Source organism: Apteryx mantelli, unplaced genomic scaffold (assembly GCF_036417845.1).
Source record: "Apteryx mantelli isolate bAptMan1 unplaced genomic scaffold, bAptMan1.hap1 HAP1_SCAFFOLD_44, whole genome shotgun sequence".
Taxonomy (NCBI): Eukaryota; Metazoa; Chordata; class Aves; order Apterygiformes; family Apterygidae; genus Apteryx; species Apteryx mantelli.
The window spans coordinates 2014482-2031602 of record NW_027118782.1 but is presented as its reverse complement, the minus strand read 5'-3'; the positions used below and the strand labels follow the sequence as shown (position 1 = coordinate 2031602).

The 17121-nt window shown below is 41.0% G+C and overlaps 1 protein-coding gene and 1 long non-coding RNA gene across 2 annotated transcripts in view; one reads left to right on the top strand and one right to left on the bottom strand.

Annotated features, from left to right (window-relative positions):
- Positions 1 to 3862: 3862 nt before the first annotated feature.
- LOC136996579 (uncharacterized) lies at positions 3863 to 9898 on the bottom strand. The gene is made up of 3 exons (XR_010887604.1): positions 9750 to 9898; positions 8145 to 8217; positions 3863 to 3941 (listed from the first exon to the last, which is right to left on the bottom strand). It is a non-coding gene; the product is annotated as an uncharacterized lncRNA (long non-coding RNA).
- A 1297-nt stretch (positions 9899 to 11195) lies between these two features.
- Positions 11196 to 17121, top strand: part of LOC136996578 (transmembrane protein 164-like) — a 29667-nt gene continuing 23741 nt past the window's right edge. The window contains exon 1 of the mRNA XM_067317475.1: positions 11196 to 11564. Within this exon, the coding sequence (XP_067173576.1) occupies positions 11196 to 11564 (369 nt within the window). The remainder of the gene's footprint in view (positions 11565 to 17121) is intronic.

The following is a 17121-nucleotide window of genomic DNA, read 5'->3' as shown; positions in this document are numbered from 1 at the left end:
ACGGTCACCTGCCAGACTTTTCTGCTGTGACAGCTTAGTACACTATTGTTCAGACTCGTGGGAAGAGCAAAAGAGTCTTTTAAATTTGTCCCTAATGGCACAAACTGTTGGTAAGTACAGACATGGTCCCTTCAACAGCGGGGATGTAATATCTCTGAATATTGATTTCAGTCTTCTTTCTCTATATTGTCAGGAGGCAGACACCTGTGGTGCAGCATGAGCACAGGAATAGTGTGCCCCTCTCTACAATCAACTTAGATGTTGCAGATGAAGTTGAATGGGTATGATGTACAAGGCAGCAGCTGAAGCACTTCCTTGAAGCCATCAAGTTAAATTTGACAAAATTTAGGCTCTTGCTTAAAATGCAATCTGTTTCAAGTGTGAAGAGAAATACTTGAATGAGCAGCTGGAATGCATGGAGCTCTCCGTGGGGACAGGTGAGGGACCAGCTGAGAGCTCATGGGTCAGGACTGGGGGGCAGACCAGCATGGGTGACCATGTAATGGGTGTCTGCTGTAGACAATCTCTTCAGGAAGAAGAAATAGGTGAGGCGATGCAGTCATATCAGATACTGTAGATAATTCAACACGAAAAATTGTAATATCTATAAGCATGTCCATTTTTGAGGGTGTTAAATATTAACCCAGGGGACTAATGACAATATAACTACTGGCTCTTAATTATTTCACTTGTTGATATCAGCATGCAAGAGGAAAGACTTGTTTACTGATTTGTTGGGAGGCGTCTTGTTCTGGTGCCCCTGGAGGGTAAATGCTTTTTTTTTTTTTTTTTTTTTTTTTTTTTTTTGCCAAAATGTGAGAGAGAACCATCAACAGTTATTCTGTATGCGACCATTTATAACAGTTATATACGAAAGAACTGGAAGAGAAAAAAAAACCATTTCTGAATTAGCATCTTATGCTCAAACTGTTTTGTGAAGAGAAATACATTTATCAAAAGTAGCACTGAAGGAAATAATCTTGGTTAGATGTTTTTTCCCAAATTAAACAGTTTTGAAGACTAGATTCAATAGTCCCTTGCCCATGTCCCTTACACTGAAGTACAACAGAAGTGTTTAAAAATGGAAATCAAAACTGATCAATCTATTTCCCTTGTTCATACTGAATAAAAGAAAACGAGTAAACAAACAGCATTTACCATGGTCAGCACAGCACTGTTTGTAGGCCCACTGCTTTTGCCAGTGATCAAGGTTTTGGTTACTTTTTAAGAGATGGAAAATAAGGGAAGAATTTTCTTAAGACTAGATGAAAATTTCAGGACTTAGTAGAACTCAGCTTGGGGTACCAAAGCCATCCTAACAACAGAAAAAACATGGAAAATGAGAGAGAGAGAGAGAGAGAGAGAGAGAGAGAGAAATGTAGGTACATTTCTGCAGAATTATCTAGGTTATAGAATCAATTTTCCTAATTTTTGAAAGGAAAGTACATTTGATTTAATTCCCGGGTTCCAAGGAGCACAGCAGGAAGGCCAGGTGCAAAGTGGAAAGAATTAGGATGTCACTAGAAAGCCAAAGACACTCCAGCTTCTATTTTTTACAGAAACAAGCCTTCTGGCTTACAGGCCTAAGCAGTAGAAAAGTTGTTGCTTTCTGCGGGCATGACTTGAATACATTCATGCCCCAAGTCTGTTAACTACTGGCACTGTGGCTATTCCAAGTCTCATTCTGACTGCTCAAAGCATACTCCAGACGGCAATACTGTGCCAAATACCATCCTTCAGACAAGAAATGACAAGCTAAAGGGGAGTCTCAACCCAGCTTCCATTTTAAGCATATGTGAATGATAAATTTGCTGCCGAGTCTAACTCTGACTCCATATGCACCTCCAAAGATCATCAGACCATCAAAGATCCTGCACATAACGTTTATGTTCTTTTAATAAAAATCCCTGTAAATAAACAGCAGTACTTTAATAGGCATCTGATCACAACTTTTTGCAAAACTTGTCCCCATTACTGCTTTTTCTTTCAATCCAGCTGCACTCTTTCCTTCCTATCTCAGTTAAGCAATTTCCCTTTCTTTCTGAGTATCTATGTTTGTACCAGTAGGAATTCAAAACTCCTCACTATTCAGATCAAGCACATGAAACTACAAAAATGCTAAGTTCCAAGCTGAGGGAACAAAACAAACCTTTGTCTCCAGTGCATGGTCAATGTTGCAAGACTGTAACACTCACGGCTGACCAAGAAATGCTTATTAAAGGTGGGAGAAGAACAGACAAAGGAAGAGTGGAGAAAATGAAACAGAGTTACTGATACAATGAAGTGGGAAGGTTTTTTGGTTCAGTTAGAACTCCTGATTGCCACAGGCTTCTTATATGAACTTAGAACTATAAGACACAATCGCATTGCACTTCATGTCTCTTTCGTAAAATAGGAATAAATACCACCTTTTTTACGAGGCTTTGAAGAGATGCATCAGCTCCAATATAATGGATTGGTATCAGTGGACAGCAAGGCCTGGCTGCTCTGCAAGGGATGGAGAGCCAGGACCTGAGCGTGCTAACAAGGTAGGCAGCAGTGACCTCATCTCTAAGGAGTTCGGTGCTGAGCCAGCAAGTTCAGGTCAGGATCAGCTCTGGAGACAGTGACCAGGGTCAGTCGTAGCCCAGCGATCACCCAGCAAGTCACAGACAAGACGGGTCTGAGGTCAAGCCAGGAAGCCAAGCCAGTGAGTTCGGATCAGGGCCAGAACCAAGGAGGTAAGAGACTGGGCACAGACATAGCTGCTGCACAGCTAGGATGTAGCACAGCCGAGGGCCAGTGATAAAGCTTCAGCTTAAACAGCAGCTCACAAAAGAAGGACGGTGCAGGCCCCTGCATCTAGCTTTCTTCACAACAGCTCTTAGCAGTGAAGGAGCAGCTAGCTAAACTCCTCAACTCGGCCAACAGAACTGGAAGGGAGGAATGTGCTCAGAGCCCCGTCAGTTGGGGCCAGCTCCAACCATTACTAAAATGGCAGTCCCTCTCAGATTATTGTTTTTAAAAGTCTTAACATTAGTACACACAATTTAATGGATTTTTTCCTAAAGCTGTGGTCATCTGTTTTTCCATTTTGTATGAGACATCATGGATTATATATAAAGGATTAAACATTCATCCTGACACTTCAAATAATCTAGTTTCCCATCAGCTCAAAGAATCTAATAAACAACTAAACATCAGAATTTTATTACATTGTGCAAAAAACTTTCATGGTAAATTATAGATTCACTGTCAATATAACTTTGCTGATGTATTCAGCTATAACTGTAAGTATAATTATTCCCAAGGAACATTACTCCTCACCATTTCAAGGCTTAAAATATTATTTTATTTTGTTGGGTTTAAAAAAAAAAATTTTTTTTTACATGACAAGAAGGATGCACAGTTTCTAGTAAACCTATAGGTGTAACTACATACTGATGTATAGAATCAAATTTCTAAAGTATAGAAACATAGCTAGATGTTGACAGAGGAAAGCTCTTAACTTATGTACTTAAATTCAGAGAATTTAAGGACAGACTGAAAATAAGTCTGTGCTTAAATGCTCTACTGAATAAGAATTAAGGAAAATATCCTTTAGCCTTTCAGTTCTTCTGCTTTGAAGTTCAACTTCTGATGGTTATTGACTGTTATCTACCATGTGCAAGACTTCAGGCTTTGCCTTTACCGCTGTACTTAGGAAAGTTAGTGGGAATTTGCAAGTGATGTATTAGGAATAGAAAAGAACATACAGCTTTATTTTGGAGTGGAAGCAATTTCACATAAATTGACTTTTAATCTTTTTATTGTCAGCAAGAGTGGGGCTGCTCTACGACAGGAAGCAATCCAGGAGCCAAGGGTGACCACGCACAGAGAGGGGCAGTGACCTTGCCAACAGGGGTGCAGTCCCACAGCACCGAGGCAGGCAAGCAGAACAGGGCTGGCGACAGTGACAGGTTCTGTTGACAGTCCAGCGATCATCAGAGAAATGAGAGGTGACAAGTCAGGTCCATGGTCAGTCAGGGAAGTCCAGTCAACAACTGGGGGACAGGGCTGAGCACGGGTTCAGGGCTGCCCACAACGTAGGTGAGGACTGGGGGCACAGGCCAGAGCTTAAATAGAGCTCCCTGGTAGAGGTCCCAGACAAAGCTGCTCAGGGTAGTTAAGGCCTACTGGTGCACACAGGGCCCTGGCATTTCTTGATGGATTAACATTAGATTTCACTACTTTGATATTTTAAGAATTCACAGAAAGAAAAATAAATCTCATGTTAGATACAAGAACAAGCCTCAGGCTCTTGTGCAAACATCCTAGTCACAGGAATTTATTGCTTTTAGACAACCATTTCTATTGACATATGCGATATATATGTTTACAAAGGATCTTAGAAAGAACGCAAATTACTTAGTGAAAGGAAGAGAAGAAATGGTTAACAAACAGGAAAGAGCAATGGCTTAGTGTTCTGTCAACAATTCTTTTTCACAGATTTCAAAGTGCTTCTCAAAGAAGCTGAAGAAACTGAAACAGAGCAAATCAAGGAACTGTGACTAAGCCACCCAGTAGATCAAGATCAGAGAACACAGATCTCTTGAATTTACAGTGGATCACAATCTGAACAAGAATCAACAATATTGTGCTGTTGCCAAAAAAAAAATCATATTGGTATGTCAATTTTATATCAAATATACCCCTTCTTTTTAATGAGGGGATAATCACAGAAAAACAGGGCTGTTAAGACATCTAGCAAGGTCACCTCATCCATCGCCGTAACCCAAAGTAGGATCAAATAGATCAGGTAAGTGCTCCAGATTACAGTTAACTCCGAGATGATAATTGTAGTGTGAATCAGTTTTCTCATACAGACAACCACATAGCCCCAGAAAAGCTTATGCTAGCATAAGGCGGTGTGAGAGAAAATGAGTAGCAAGGGGAAGAGGAAAGGCAGTGATGGTTTATACCAGCTGACTTATACGAGTATGAAGTGCTGAACTAGGATGCAACTTGTTCTTATTGAATATGTTCCTTGTTATTTTCTTAAACAGCATTTTTCAAAATTGTAAAGACTATTTTAAAATGTAATTCTGTTACCCTCAGCTTTGTGTCACCTACAAGATTAATAACCATATTCTCGATTCCATCATCTAATTGTTAATAAAAAATACCAACCAGAACCAGACTAAATACAAACTCTAGGAATCCAGCAATATAGTCTTCCTTTCTGAGGGTGAACTACTGCTGGCTATCCAGCCAGTTCTGTATAGCCCTTATAATAGATTTATCTAGACCGTATTTCTTTAATGTTTTAATGAAAATGTCAGTTTAATTAGTTTTTTGACACTCACATGACAACAGGTCATCTGCTTCTGTCCTTTCCCTAAATTCTCTTCTTTATTGGAGGAAAAAAATCAAGTTATCTGGCACGATTTATGACATGCCCACGCTGATTGCTCTCGTTCCCTGGTTATCACCTAGGTGCTAATAATAGTTTCTATGATTAATTGTTCCAGAATTTTTCTGGGGATTGAAGTTAATTAAATTGACCAATCTGTATTTCTCAGCTCCTGCCTCCCTCTTTAATAAGAGCAATTTACAGCTGCTGCTTCTGTTTTTCAGCATCTCATTCATCCTCCTAGAGCTATTAGATATAATTGTTTATGGTTCTGATATTAATTCAGTCAATTCTTTAATTATCCTTGGATCATATTGATCAGACTCAGATAAATCAGATGTTTTCAAATGGTCTGAGTGCTCCTAATCTGTTCTTTCCCCATTCTGGGCTAAGATTTTGGCATCACCTGTCCTAACTATCTGCTTGCAGGTGATCTTTTTATGAAGTCTGATAAAACAAAGGCAACAATTACTTAGCTTTCTTTATCATTTGTTGACAGATTTTCTTCTCTATTGAGTAGGGTATTAATCCTCTCCTCTGTCTTTCTCTTACTACTAATACAGAATAATTCTTGTTATCTTTGATGTCTCCTGACAGTTTAATCCTCTCATGACATCTTTTTAGTCTTTTAGTCTTTATACTTAGTAGTCTGACCCATCTTGATTTATATTTTCTTCTCATGCTTAATGTCAATAGTGAGCTCATGTCATGGTCAAGCTAACCTTACTATTATCCCTATTCTACTCAAAATTGGGATAAATGTGCCCTTAGAATTATTTTTCTGAGGAACTGTCCCTCTTCTTAGCTCCTTATTTCCTAAGACTTCCTTCCTATGAGATCTTAGCCATTAATTCCCTAAGTTTTTTGAAGCTTTCCTGAAGTCTAACTGTTTTTTTTTAGCTGTCATCTTTCCTTCCTTTTCTATGGACAACAAACTCTCTCATTTGCAAATGCTCTCACACAAAACACTGCCCACTTTCACATTCCCAGCCGGTTCTTCCTCACTGGTTAGAACTGAACTAAGAGCCTTATTTCTAGTTGTTTTCTGCATTCTCTGTAACAAAACCAAACAAATTGACCAATTCGCCGTATTCTTGTGGCTAGTCCATGCTCTTTTCCCAATAGATGTCCAAGTAGTTAAAATGCCTTATTACTACTAAGTTTTTCATTTCAGCTAGTTGATCTTAAAATAACCATCCACCTTGTTATCTTGGGTTTCATGGTCTGACTGTAAGCTCACCTTGCTGTGATGTGCTTCTCTCCTTTCATTATTATCATGTATATTGTCGCAAGTCTAATTTACGACATATTCTGCACCCCAAAACAATGTATGTTTTCTTGCTATACAAAGCAAAACAAAACATCCTCCCTTTTCCTATCCTTATTTGAATAAGGATATATTAATATCCTCATATTAATATTCTAGTTTTCTGTTAAATTATACATTAATTATATGGAACTATTCATGCTAATGAAGTCATCATTTTGATCTTATTTTAAGACTTCCAATGTCTCTTATTCTCCCTGAATTAGTACACCAATATCTAAAAGAATTAGTTCCTTGTCTTGCCTATTATTCTATTATTAATAACTTTTTTTTTAGTTTTTATGCCTTGTTACATAAGAATGTGCATTCATCCACAGAACAAAATCCTCTGATTTGTTAACAAAGCATCATGCATCTCAATGGTAGAGAGATTCAAAGCTCTTTTGAAGCTGAGGAAGCAGAATAGAGCTATCATACTCTAAGATTCTGAAACTTGACAATGTTTGTGTGCTTTCAAAGGAGGCCATGTTCAGTTAACTAGTGAACTTACTACATTATATTTTTAAATGTTAATATTTATTTTGGGAGACCATCAACTTGCTGACTACACACTTTAACTGAAACCCAACTGGTGTTTCTGTGTATTCAGGTAGAAATAATCCATACAGTGATAAATCCTTCTGGCAACACACTTGCTGAAATCATCTATGTCTAGAAAAGACTCTTGGTTTTAGGAAGCCTCTTATGTATCCATATGGATACAGTGTAAGACAAGCCCTTAGCAAACTCAAAGTTTGGCTGATAGAACTAAATTCATTATTATTATAAAATCCTCTTTATACCTGTTAAGAAACATAGGCTATTTTGCCACTGCTGTTAAATTTTCACTTATTAAATTTTGAAAGAGGCTATAGCAGTCTCTTGTAGTTTCACTTTCCTGTTCTAATGGATTCCTCATTAATCCGCTGGTATGATTAAGATCTAAGCTATTCTCATCTAAATGACAATAACAAATTGAGTGATCAATAATTAAGTGGATCGGTCTTGAACATTTGAATGTGTTTCAGCTGCTTCTTATGTGCTGTGATTGTAATTTGTTTCCTTTCTTTACTTTATGATTTTGAATATTATATAAATAACATTTTTACTTTTATATATTAAATATATATTCTTTCTCCAAAGATTTATTGCAACCTTTATTGCAAGGTTTCTATATTTAACAATAGTAACAAGATCCCCCCCCCCCAAGAAATAGCACTAACACCAATAGTTTGGCAGTTCTTTTCTTTCCCTATTTCTAAAACATAACAATACTGCTTATAAAGACAAGCACAGATTATTTTCCCTCGTGGGGTCTACCAACTGGATCATCTGCTGCTCTGGACAACCTGGAACAGATCCATCTCTTTCCACTTCCTTAACCCCATACAGTAGAACAGCTACTGCTGCTAAAAGCCATGGCAGACAGACTTGTATCTTGCGTCTGCGTGTCATCTTGTCTCTCACCTTTTGCAGCCTCTGCGGTCTGCTTCTGGGAATTCTCATCTCCTGAACTCCTCTTCTGTGAGGTGAAAGTGACCTGTAACCAGAAGAGCAATACATTGTCAGGCAGTCTTACCTCAGATGCAGCAATTTCCTTAGATTGCTTTCACAAGGAAATGAGTCCTATGTACTCAGGCTCTACCAACCCTGTTCCTCATAACTGGGTATATGCAAGAGATCTAAATGTGTGAGCAAGTGAGGAAAAGGCCAGAACATGAGCACAACAATGATCTGTTTTGATGGCCTAGTGACAAGCCCATGGGTGCATTTGTATTTTTGAACTAGCCTGAGCTGGAATGCTGGTTTGGAGTAGTCAGTAGTTTCTCAAAACACACAGAAGTATGAGGTGTTGTTATCCCCTACACTGCTGAGCTACTAGACCTTTTCACTTTTGAGAGGGGTCTGGTAAGAAAACTTAAAATTTAGAAAGCCCCTGCAGACAGGAAGGAAGCTTGGAGGCAGGGGATTGTTGGGACATTCCTTAGGCTTTGAGGCCTCCGATGCTGATAACGCTTAGAGGTACAAAAAGGAATCAGGCAGGAGTTGGGGTTGTGTGGGGAGAAGTGTGGATAAGGTGGGAGTTGGGGCTGTGTGGGGAGAATCAGGGAACTGCGAATATTGAGGTAGGAGAATGTAGAATATATATCTGTAGGAAAAAATGAGTTTTGCTGCTCATAAACGTTCTTTTCCTTCAGACACGAATTTCACTTCTCATATCATCCTTGCAACATAGGCATTATTATCACCATTTGACAATTGTGACATTTTGGCAAGAAATTGGATTACTTGCCTACATGCAATAAAAATCATAGTCAGTGCTGAAATTCAAGAGTCCATATAATATAAATGTCTCTGGAATAGAAACTGTTCCAGAAGATATATCAGTGTAGTATCAGTGTAGTTAGTGTAGACAGTCCTCAGAATATCCTTGACAACTGATAGTATAACAATAACCGGAAACATACAATAGCTATAGTCTTTGAAACATGGTCTATTTTTTCATTAAATCTATGTAAAGAAGTCTGTCTGATTTCCCCACTTGTAATAATGCAAGCTCCCAAAATAAAATGCATGCGCTTCTGATAAACTGAGCACTCTAGATTCACTGTTACACTATAATAATTGTCACGCACAGGCTGTAACAAAACAGTAATACAAACTGTTCCCAGTACAACACGCATTATACAGTACCCTACCGAACATGAAATGACTAGTTGCACCCAGGCAATGGGCAGACTCTCTGAAGCAAAATCTATAAAGTGAGACAGCTGTCAGGGTGTATTCACTTACAGTTCTAACTACCTTGACAATATCTCTTTTATCCACTGTTCTACCTACATCTCCATCTGCCTTTGTCCTTCAGACAGAAACAGAACTGCATATTTGCAGTATAATTACTTCACAAAACCATAAACCAGTCGACTCTAAGAACCAAACCTGGCCTCTGTTTGCAAAGACTCAGTTTTGCAGGTATGTGTGTAAATCACTTATGCATGCATATAAGCGGTGTCTCTACTGTACATATTGCATGACCACAATTTCCACATATAACTGACTGCATATACTTACCATGCGTGCAGGCAGGGACTAAGCTGAGGCCCCTCTGAAGTTTGCCCTTCCATGGTGTGCCGGAAGGAAGCAGACCACTGCAATTTCTTGGCTGACTAATGCTGCAATGGCACTTGCAAAACTTGTTTATCAAGTTAATGCTGCTTGTTGAATCAGTTCAACAAACAGCACTGTGATGGTGAGCACCCAGCTCCACAAAAGGCAGCAGTGCAGCAGCCAGAGCCCGAGGAGCACAGAAAGAACTATTCTTGGCTCCTTTACTTCCTCTCTGCCGAGTGTAGAGGGGAGCCGGGTCGAGGGAGGACCCAGAACAACCCTCGGGTGTCTCATGGAGGCTGGTTTCGAGAGGGAGGAGGAGGAAAGGGAGGCAGCTAAGGGAGAGCAGAGGAAGGAGAAAACAAGAGAGAAAGGCGAGCGAGAGGCACCTAGCAGAGGACGAAGAGGAAGAAGTAGCAGCGAAGGAGAGCGGCGGGGGAGGCAGCTGCGAGAGGCGGGAGCAGCCGCGGCGGAGGGAGGAGCGGGCGGGCGAGCGCAGCCAATCCAGGGGGCTCGTCCATTTTTCGGTGCGAGTCAGGCACGTCAGCGGGGTGATGCTACGGCACTGGGAAGGGGCTGGGAGAGCCGCGGGACGCGGTAGCGGTGGGCACAGCCCGGCCGCTCGGGCTTGTAGGCGCCGCCGCTGAGGGGAACACTGCTTCCTCCTTCCCCGCCCGCCAGGGCCAGCCCCGTGGCGGGGGGCGCCGGGCCCGCCTCTGAGCCGCGCTCGCTAACGGAGCCGATATCCGCCCCCGCTGCCGCTGCCCTGAGGGCGCCGACCGCGGCGCGCGGGCGAGGGGCCGCTGGGCGCGCGGGCGAGGGGCCGCTGGGCGTCCAATCAGCGGGCGTTCGGCGGACAATCGCGGGCGTTCGGCGTCCAGTCAGCGGCCGCCGCTGGCCGCGCAGGGCTGCCGAGGGGCGGGGGGCGCAGGTGGGGGAGGCCGAGGCCGAGGCCGAGGGGAGCGAGCCGAGCAGGACGGCGTTGGGGCCGGGTAAGGGGAGAGAGGCGGCCGCGGGGCGGGGCGCGTGGTGGTGCCGGCCGGGGAGAAGGGCAGTCCTGTAACGTTCAGGCGGGGGAGAGCGAGGGGTGTTAGCGGGGGTGGGAGGGTAGAGGGTCTGGGGGCGAGGGGCTGGCGGCGCCGTTCAGTGACCCCCTTCACCTGTAACTCCTCTCCCCTTGCAGGCTGTTGCTTGCAGTTACCGTCCTGGCGTCAAGAGGAAACCCCCAAATTTAGCCCTGGTCTGAGCTGGGCTGCTGGCTCCTCCTGAAGCTCGGGAGGGAAGGAGTTTACAGAGGGGACGTCCTTACCTTTCGTGTTTCGTCAGCCCAACAGCATTTTGGCTTTGATTCCATCTTGCTCCTACCTGTTGCCAGATAGTGACGGGGAGGAGAAGAGGCGCTATCCCACCATGTCCCGTTACAGCCTCCGTAACCTCTTGGGCTGGCTGTACGGGGGGGTGGACGCCAACTTTGCTGGCAATGGAGGGCCAGAATGTGCTGCCTTTCTCTCCGGGCAGCAGCGTCTGCTGGAGAGCTTGGTCTTCCTCAGTGTGGGTTTTGTGGAGATCCTTCTGTCCTTGTGGAAGCTGAGGCAGCTGCATTTCAGGGAGCTGGAGGGTCATCTGCTACAGCAGCCCCAGGCTAAGCAGGAGAGCTTGGGCAAAAGTCTGCTACTGGTGGCTCTCTGTCTTGTCTTTGGGCTGGAGGTGGGGTTCAAGTTTGCTACCAAGACTGTCATTTACCTGCTGAATCCATGTCACGTGGTCACTATGATGCAGGTAAGGCCCATGTGTGATTACCAGGAAGTTTGCTTTAGCTTTATACTTGCAAAGCAGTATTTTTATATAGTCAGTTGTGGACCAAAAGTGCATAGCAAGGGTACAAATGTCAAGAATTGATATAAACATTTTAATACTGATTTAGTTTTTAACTGGCTGAACTGAAATCTCTGAAGAAACAAAAGTCAAATGAAAATACTAATGTCAGACTTCCTGCTTGGAAAGGCAAAAGATAAAAACTCTCATTAGTTACCTTTACCTGATTATTGCTTCAAAAATAGAAAATGCTGTTTCCAGTGACAGTAGTGGTAAAATTTACCAATTTACCAATTCACCAAACTTAATGAAAGCAGGCTATTGCTAAAGGACCTATGTAGTTCACAGGTAAGTTTTTCAGGTAAGCTTTTTTCAGGGATGCAAATGTGTTTTGTGAAGTTGTTGAAGAAATGAATTACTGCTTGTGCAGAATTTTGATTTTGACTTTCTAATTTTAAAAGCCGAATGGTAAGGAAATCAGTGTTACCTGTGTCACATTTGTCTGTGGGATGAAATAACCGGGCTGGCTGAGTACCTGTGGATACACTGTGTAACTTAATGACTTGTGTCTAGCTTGCAGATGCACTTTAATATACAGTTTGTGTAGCTGTTGGAATAATGGAAATACTCATAAACAATTATTGAACTGTGATATCTGTGATACGAGCTATATTTTCCAATAGTCCTGTACATGTATCTAGAAGTCACCTTCACTGAGACTAATTATTTTTGACATCTCCCAAACTCCTTTATTATTCTGTTTAATTTCTCTACTGCTCTAGCCTCAACACTGGACAATTTACAAAATTTAAGCTCAAAAATTAATAAAAGAATGTCGAAAAGACTTTCATAAAAGCTGCCATAATAAAAACATCTGTCTAATAGCAATAACAAATAAAAATCAAACCAATGTAGTTCTTACTCTCAGTCTCCCTTTGCAGAAGGCAAAGGATCTGAGGCAACTGATCTAGGCTATATCAGATCAAGCCAGTTCTTACTTTCACTCCTGGAGAGTATTTCCTGAAAAAGGAACGGTAACATTTTTTCTTGTTGTACCAGAGGTCTAAGGAAGATGGGTATCCTTTTAAGAGGGGAAAACCAAGCTCCTTACAGAAATATTCAAGACATTTACAGCGATTAACTTGCTGTTCCAGAACTTAATTAGTAGGGTATGTAAATTCCTTAGCAGTGATGCAACATTAGCTCATAGGACTATAGGACGCTTGCTGCCCATAAAGTGGTAACAAGAGCTGTGCAATCAATTAGTCAGTATTGGTAATGAAGTGGATGTTAGAGAATATTGGACTGAAGCTGTCTAGAATTAATTGCTTAGCATAACTTGCTTAGCATTAGTAGCTAAATTTGCTGAAGCCTTAGGCCTCGGGCTGTGAATTTTTACCTAGATAAGTAAAAGGGGGCCCCAGAGCCGGTTCAAGCTGGAGGGATAAAGAAGTTACATGGACAGCAGGAGTAGCCAGCCTTGAAGATAAGAAAAGAAACAGCCTGCCTAGAGACAATGAAGGGGCCCAAGGAAGAAGGGGAAGAACCCAGACCTAACTATTACTATTGGTCCAAACTCTCGCTTAAGGGGTGGGGAATTTAGATTATAAGGGTATAATTGCCCAGGGATTTCTTTGTTCGGGGTCCCTCTTCAGAGGCCCCCAGCTCGAGCTGTAATTACCACACGTGTATCACTAAATTTTATTTCTCTCCAGTCTGACTTCAAACTTCTGCCTCAGCAGGAACCTAGGGTCGGACCCTGTTATGGAGGCCAGCGAGCCGAATAGTTTCCATAACATGGAAAACATAAGTTATGCAAGAGCTGCAGAAATAAAGTAGTAAATTTTAGCTACTCTAGGTAGTAGCCCGGCAACATATTGGGACATTTACATCTTGAAGTTTGAGTTTCTCTCAACATCTGAGTATGCTGGGGTTGTAATAATGCTGATTTAGGAAAATCTGCTTGCATCATGGCCTTTTTTTTTCCCCTCCACCAAAAGTGATTCATAGCAAATGTACTAAAGAGGCACCGCTGGATTAAAAAACAAACAAACAAACAACCTCCCCCCCACCCCCCAATTCCTTTCCTTTCTTACCATGTCCAATCTGGCAATACAGTTAAATGGAAAATAGAAAACTAGGTGTGTCTGACTGTGTTCTTCACCTCTTTCCAACTCATACTGGTGCGCTTGCGCATTGCTGAAGTCTAGATTTGCAAACTGTGAAAGATTGTTTGAATAAAATTATTTCTGTATGAACTGGAAAAATCAAATAATGGAAACCTCTGATATCTCAAAATTGATCTGATAATTGCAGCATAAGTAATACTTTAAAGTGCAAGAAGTGAAAATACTATTAGGGGTTACCATAGTGCATGCAGATTAGAAAATTAGTTCATATTAAGTGAGCCATCAGGTTAATGTTAACATAGTTCATTGTGGTTTCATAAAGTTGCAGTCTTCTGTGAATTTTAGGTGTTTGTTCCAATATTAGATTTTTTTTTCACACTTCTGAGATGTGGATGCATTTTAATATTTTTGCCCCTAGGAAAACTGATAGAATCAATCAAAGCCCCTAAACCTGCTGCAAGATACCACTTTATTTCAGTGGATATCTAGCCTTTTTTCCATGAATGTTATTTTTGACTTCTACCTAGAGATATTATTGCAATGTCAAGGAGTAATTTTTTTGTAAATTCTGACTTCTAAAAATGAATTTATAAAACAAAATACCTGTTTTTCCCAGTTCCTTATTTCCTTTGAGTGGTTATGCTTGCTTCCAGTGATTAAAAGGGAAGGAACTTAACAGGAATTTGTGGAGGGCAAATGTAATACTTTGTGATAGCTACATATCGCTATCTTGCCAATGCTGCCAGGAAATTAAAGGTAGGGAAGGCATACTTTGCAAAATATTCCTTTTGGATTAGTTGACAAATGAAGAGTTGAAAGTAGTTTTGAAGTCCTACAGAATGCCTCCTCTCATACATTACCATAGGAATAGTGAAGACTGCCTTTCATCTCTCTGTGCTTTTTGCATGGGAGGAGAGGATTGATACACAAGGGAAAGAAATGTTGCATTGACCTCACTTAACAGTGGTGTGAATCCTTATAGACTTTGTTCTGTTTACTTCGTAGAGAGAACAGTGCATCTAAGTCCAAAGGAAGAAACGTTTTGCTCTAGGTCATGATGTTTCTGTCTTTTGATCCCTGTGCAGCTCTGTAGTCTCTCACGTGATCCTGTTTGTGATTACAGGAGTTTTCCTGAATGAACTCATGCAATATTATCTTGATATGGTCTTCAGAATAGTCCTTTTACATACAGGCTCTACTACCTACCACAGTAATGCAGATGACTAATAAATTAGATTTAAGAAAATAATGATCTCTGATGTTTAAGGAACTCAGACATGGTATTTCTTGGAAACTCCATCAAATACTGAATGACTGGATCACGTATATGTTCACTCTAGAAAATTTTTAAGCATATTAGTGCAGGGGGGGAAATATCCTTTTCCTTCTTTGCAGTCTGTCCCAGACCTACAGATATCACTTGGAGCTTTCTCCTCTTTCTTGGTGCATGGCTCAAGAAATGGAATGTGGAATAGGCTGATTCTTGGGTTGGTTCAATGCAACCATGAGTTTAGTCTCTTTCAGGTCTCCTCTCAGTAGACGAATAGTTAGGCAGTGCAATCTGCCTCTTCCTTACAGTCTACAACTTATAACAGCCCTGCTGACCCGTCATGTGTTCTGGTGTGACCTTTGTATTTGGGCTTGTGCAGAGGGAGTGCTGGTCGTGCAGTTCTTCATGCCAGAAATATTTCCCATGGGGATGGACGATATTTATGGCCTTGCAGAGCAACTAGGAATTTGACTGGCTTTCTGACTTCTGTTTTATTCTGGGTCCTCAGGCTTGAAGTGAACTTCAGTTTGCAGATTTACCAGTGTTTTGAATTTCTTTGTAGTTTATTACTTGAAAAGAATCTCAGAATCTCCTGATCCTGTGCTGGTGAAAGATTGAAACGCTGCTTTCTGTCTCTCAAGCATCCTGACTCGCAGTGCTGTGCCCACATTAAGGAAACGCGCGGATAACAAGTCCTAAGACCACACATGATTTTGTATCTTCTCTTTCTCTCACTCCCATCACCCAAAATCTTTTTCAGGTTGAAGATTCTTGATGTGTTAAGTTGATCCATGTATAGAAGCTATTCAATATATTTTGATCGTTCTTGTTGACTTCTGTAACCCTTTCCCAAATCTGCTGTATTTTCAGTGGCGTGTGTATAGAAGTGAGAGGGAAGGGAATGACTAGAACTGTGCCCAGAATTCAGTATGTCAAACAATGGATGTTTTATAGCTTATTTTTCCTCTCTAAAATGTTACTTTGTACATTTTGGGCTTCCAGTTAATTCTTTTGTCCTTCTTTTCCTTTGTAACATGCGAAAATGTAATGGGTAACACATCTGGCAAAATGAGGAGGGATATTGAGGTTGTTTCTTTAGCTTTTTTCTAAATTGAAAGTTTAGCTATTCTGCCTTGAATGTATGCAGTGATGATCAGATAAAAACGTGTGTGGAAGAGCCTCCTTCAGTGTACTTTAAAATAGATGTTGTCTTGTGTCTGCAACGTATCAGCTAGGATGGGGGCTATTGTCTCTGCTAGTCTGAGCAAGTAAAACCTTCAGAGTTTCACCAGGAAAACAGAAGCTGGGTACTCTTCACAGCCATGTCACTAACTTAATATGATATTGTTCAGTTTATAAGACTTGGCTGTTTTCTACCTAAAGGCTAAGGATGGTGTTTCCAGTATGAAAGTGAAACGTAATATTATTATGGGATGAGTATGTGAACACTCAATATGTTAGAGCTTATGAGTGTCTGCTGTGAACGAGATATTTTCAGGCTGCTAATTACTATGTGAGCTGAATGATAATGCTCTCTAATGTTTAAATGTACTCTGTGAAATAATCTTTTGTAAATCTGATACAAGGGGTCTGTAAAGCGTTCCTTTTAAGAGGTGGTGAGGTTTATTTATCATGGAAAGTAGGTATTTAGAGAGAGAGTGCTTGATATTAAATTGCTAAAGCTGAAACATTTGACGATCTATTCCACTGTCTTTAAGTTTTAACATAAACATTCTAGTTAAATTCCCTGCTATCCTTTCCAAAAATGGAAGTCAAACACATTTTTCTGAAAGATCCCTCATAACAGAGGGACTTGCATGCTCAAAATACTAAATATTTCTTTTGCCATCACAAATCCTGAAACTGTGTGTGTTGCTGTAGAGCTGACCTGAAAATGAGCAGCTGTGAATCCTTTTCTCTTTTTTGCCTGTCTCTGAGGCAGTAAAGTATTTTTGATTAGGCTGATGTGTTCGTCTCAATCTTTGTAACTATTACGACCATACTTTTTAAATACTTGCTATTGTTTCACCACAATGGTGAGATTCAGCTGGTACATTAAGATTCAGCTGGTACATAGAGTTGTACTCTAGTTTTTCCTCTGCTGTTCAGTAATTGGAGTGCT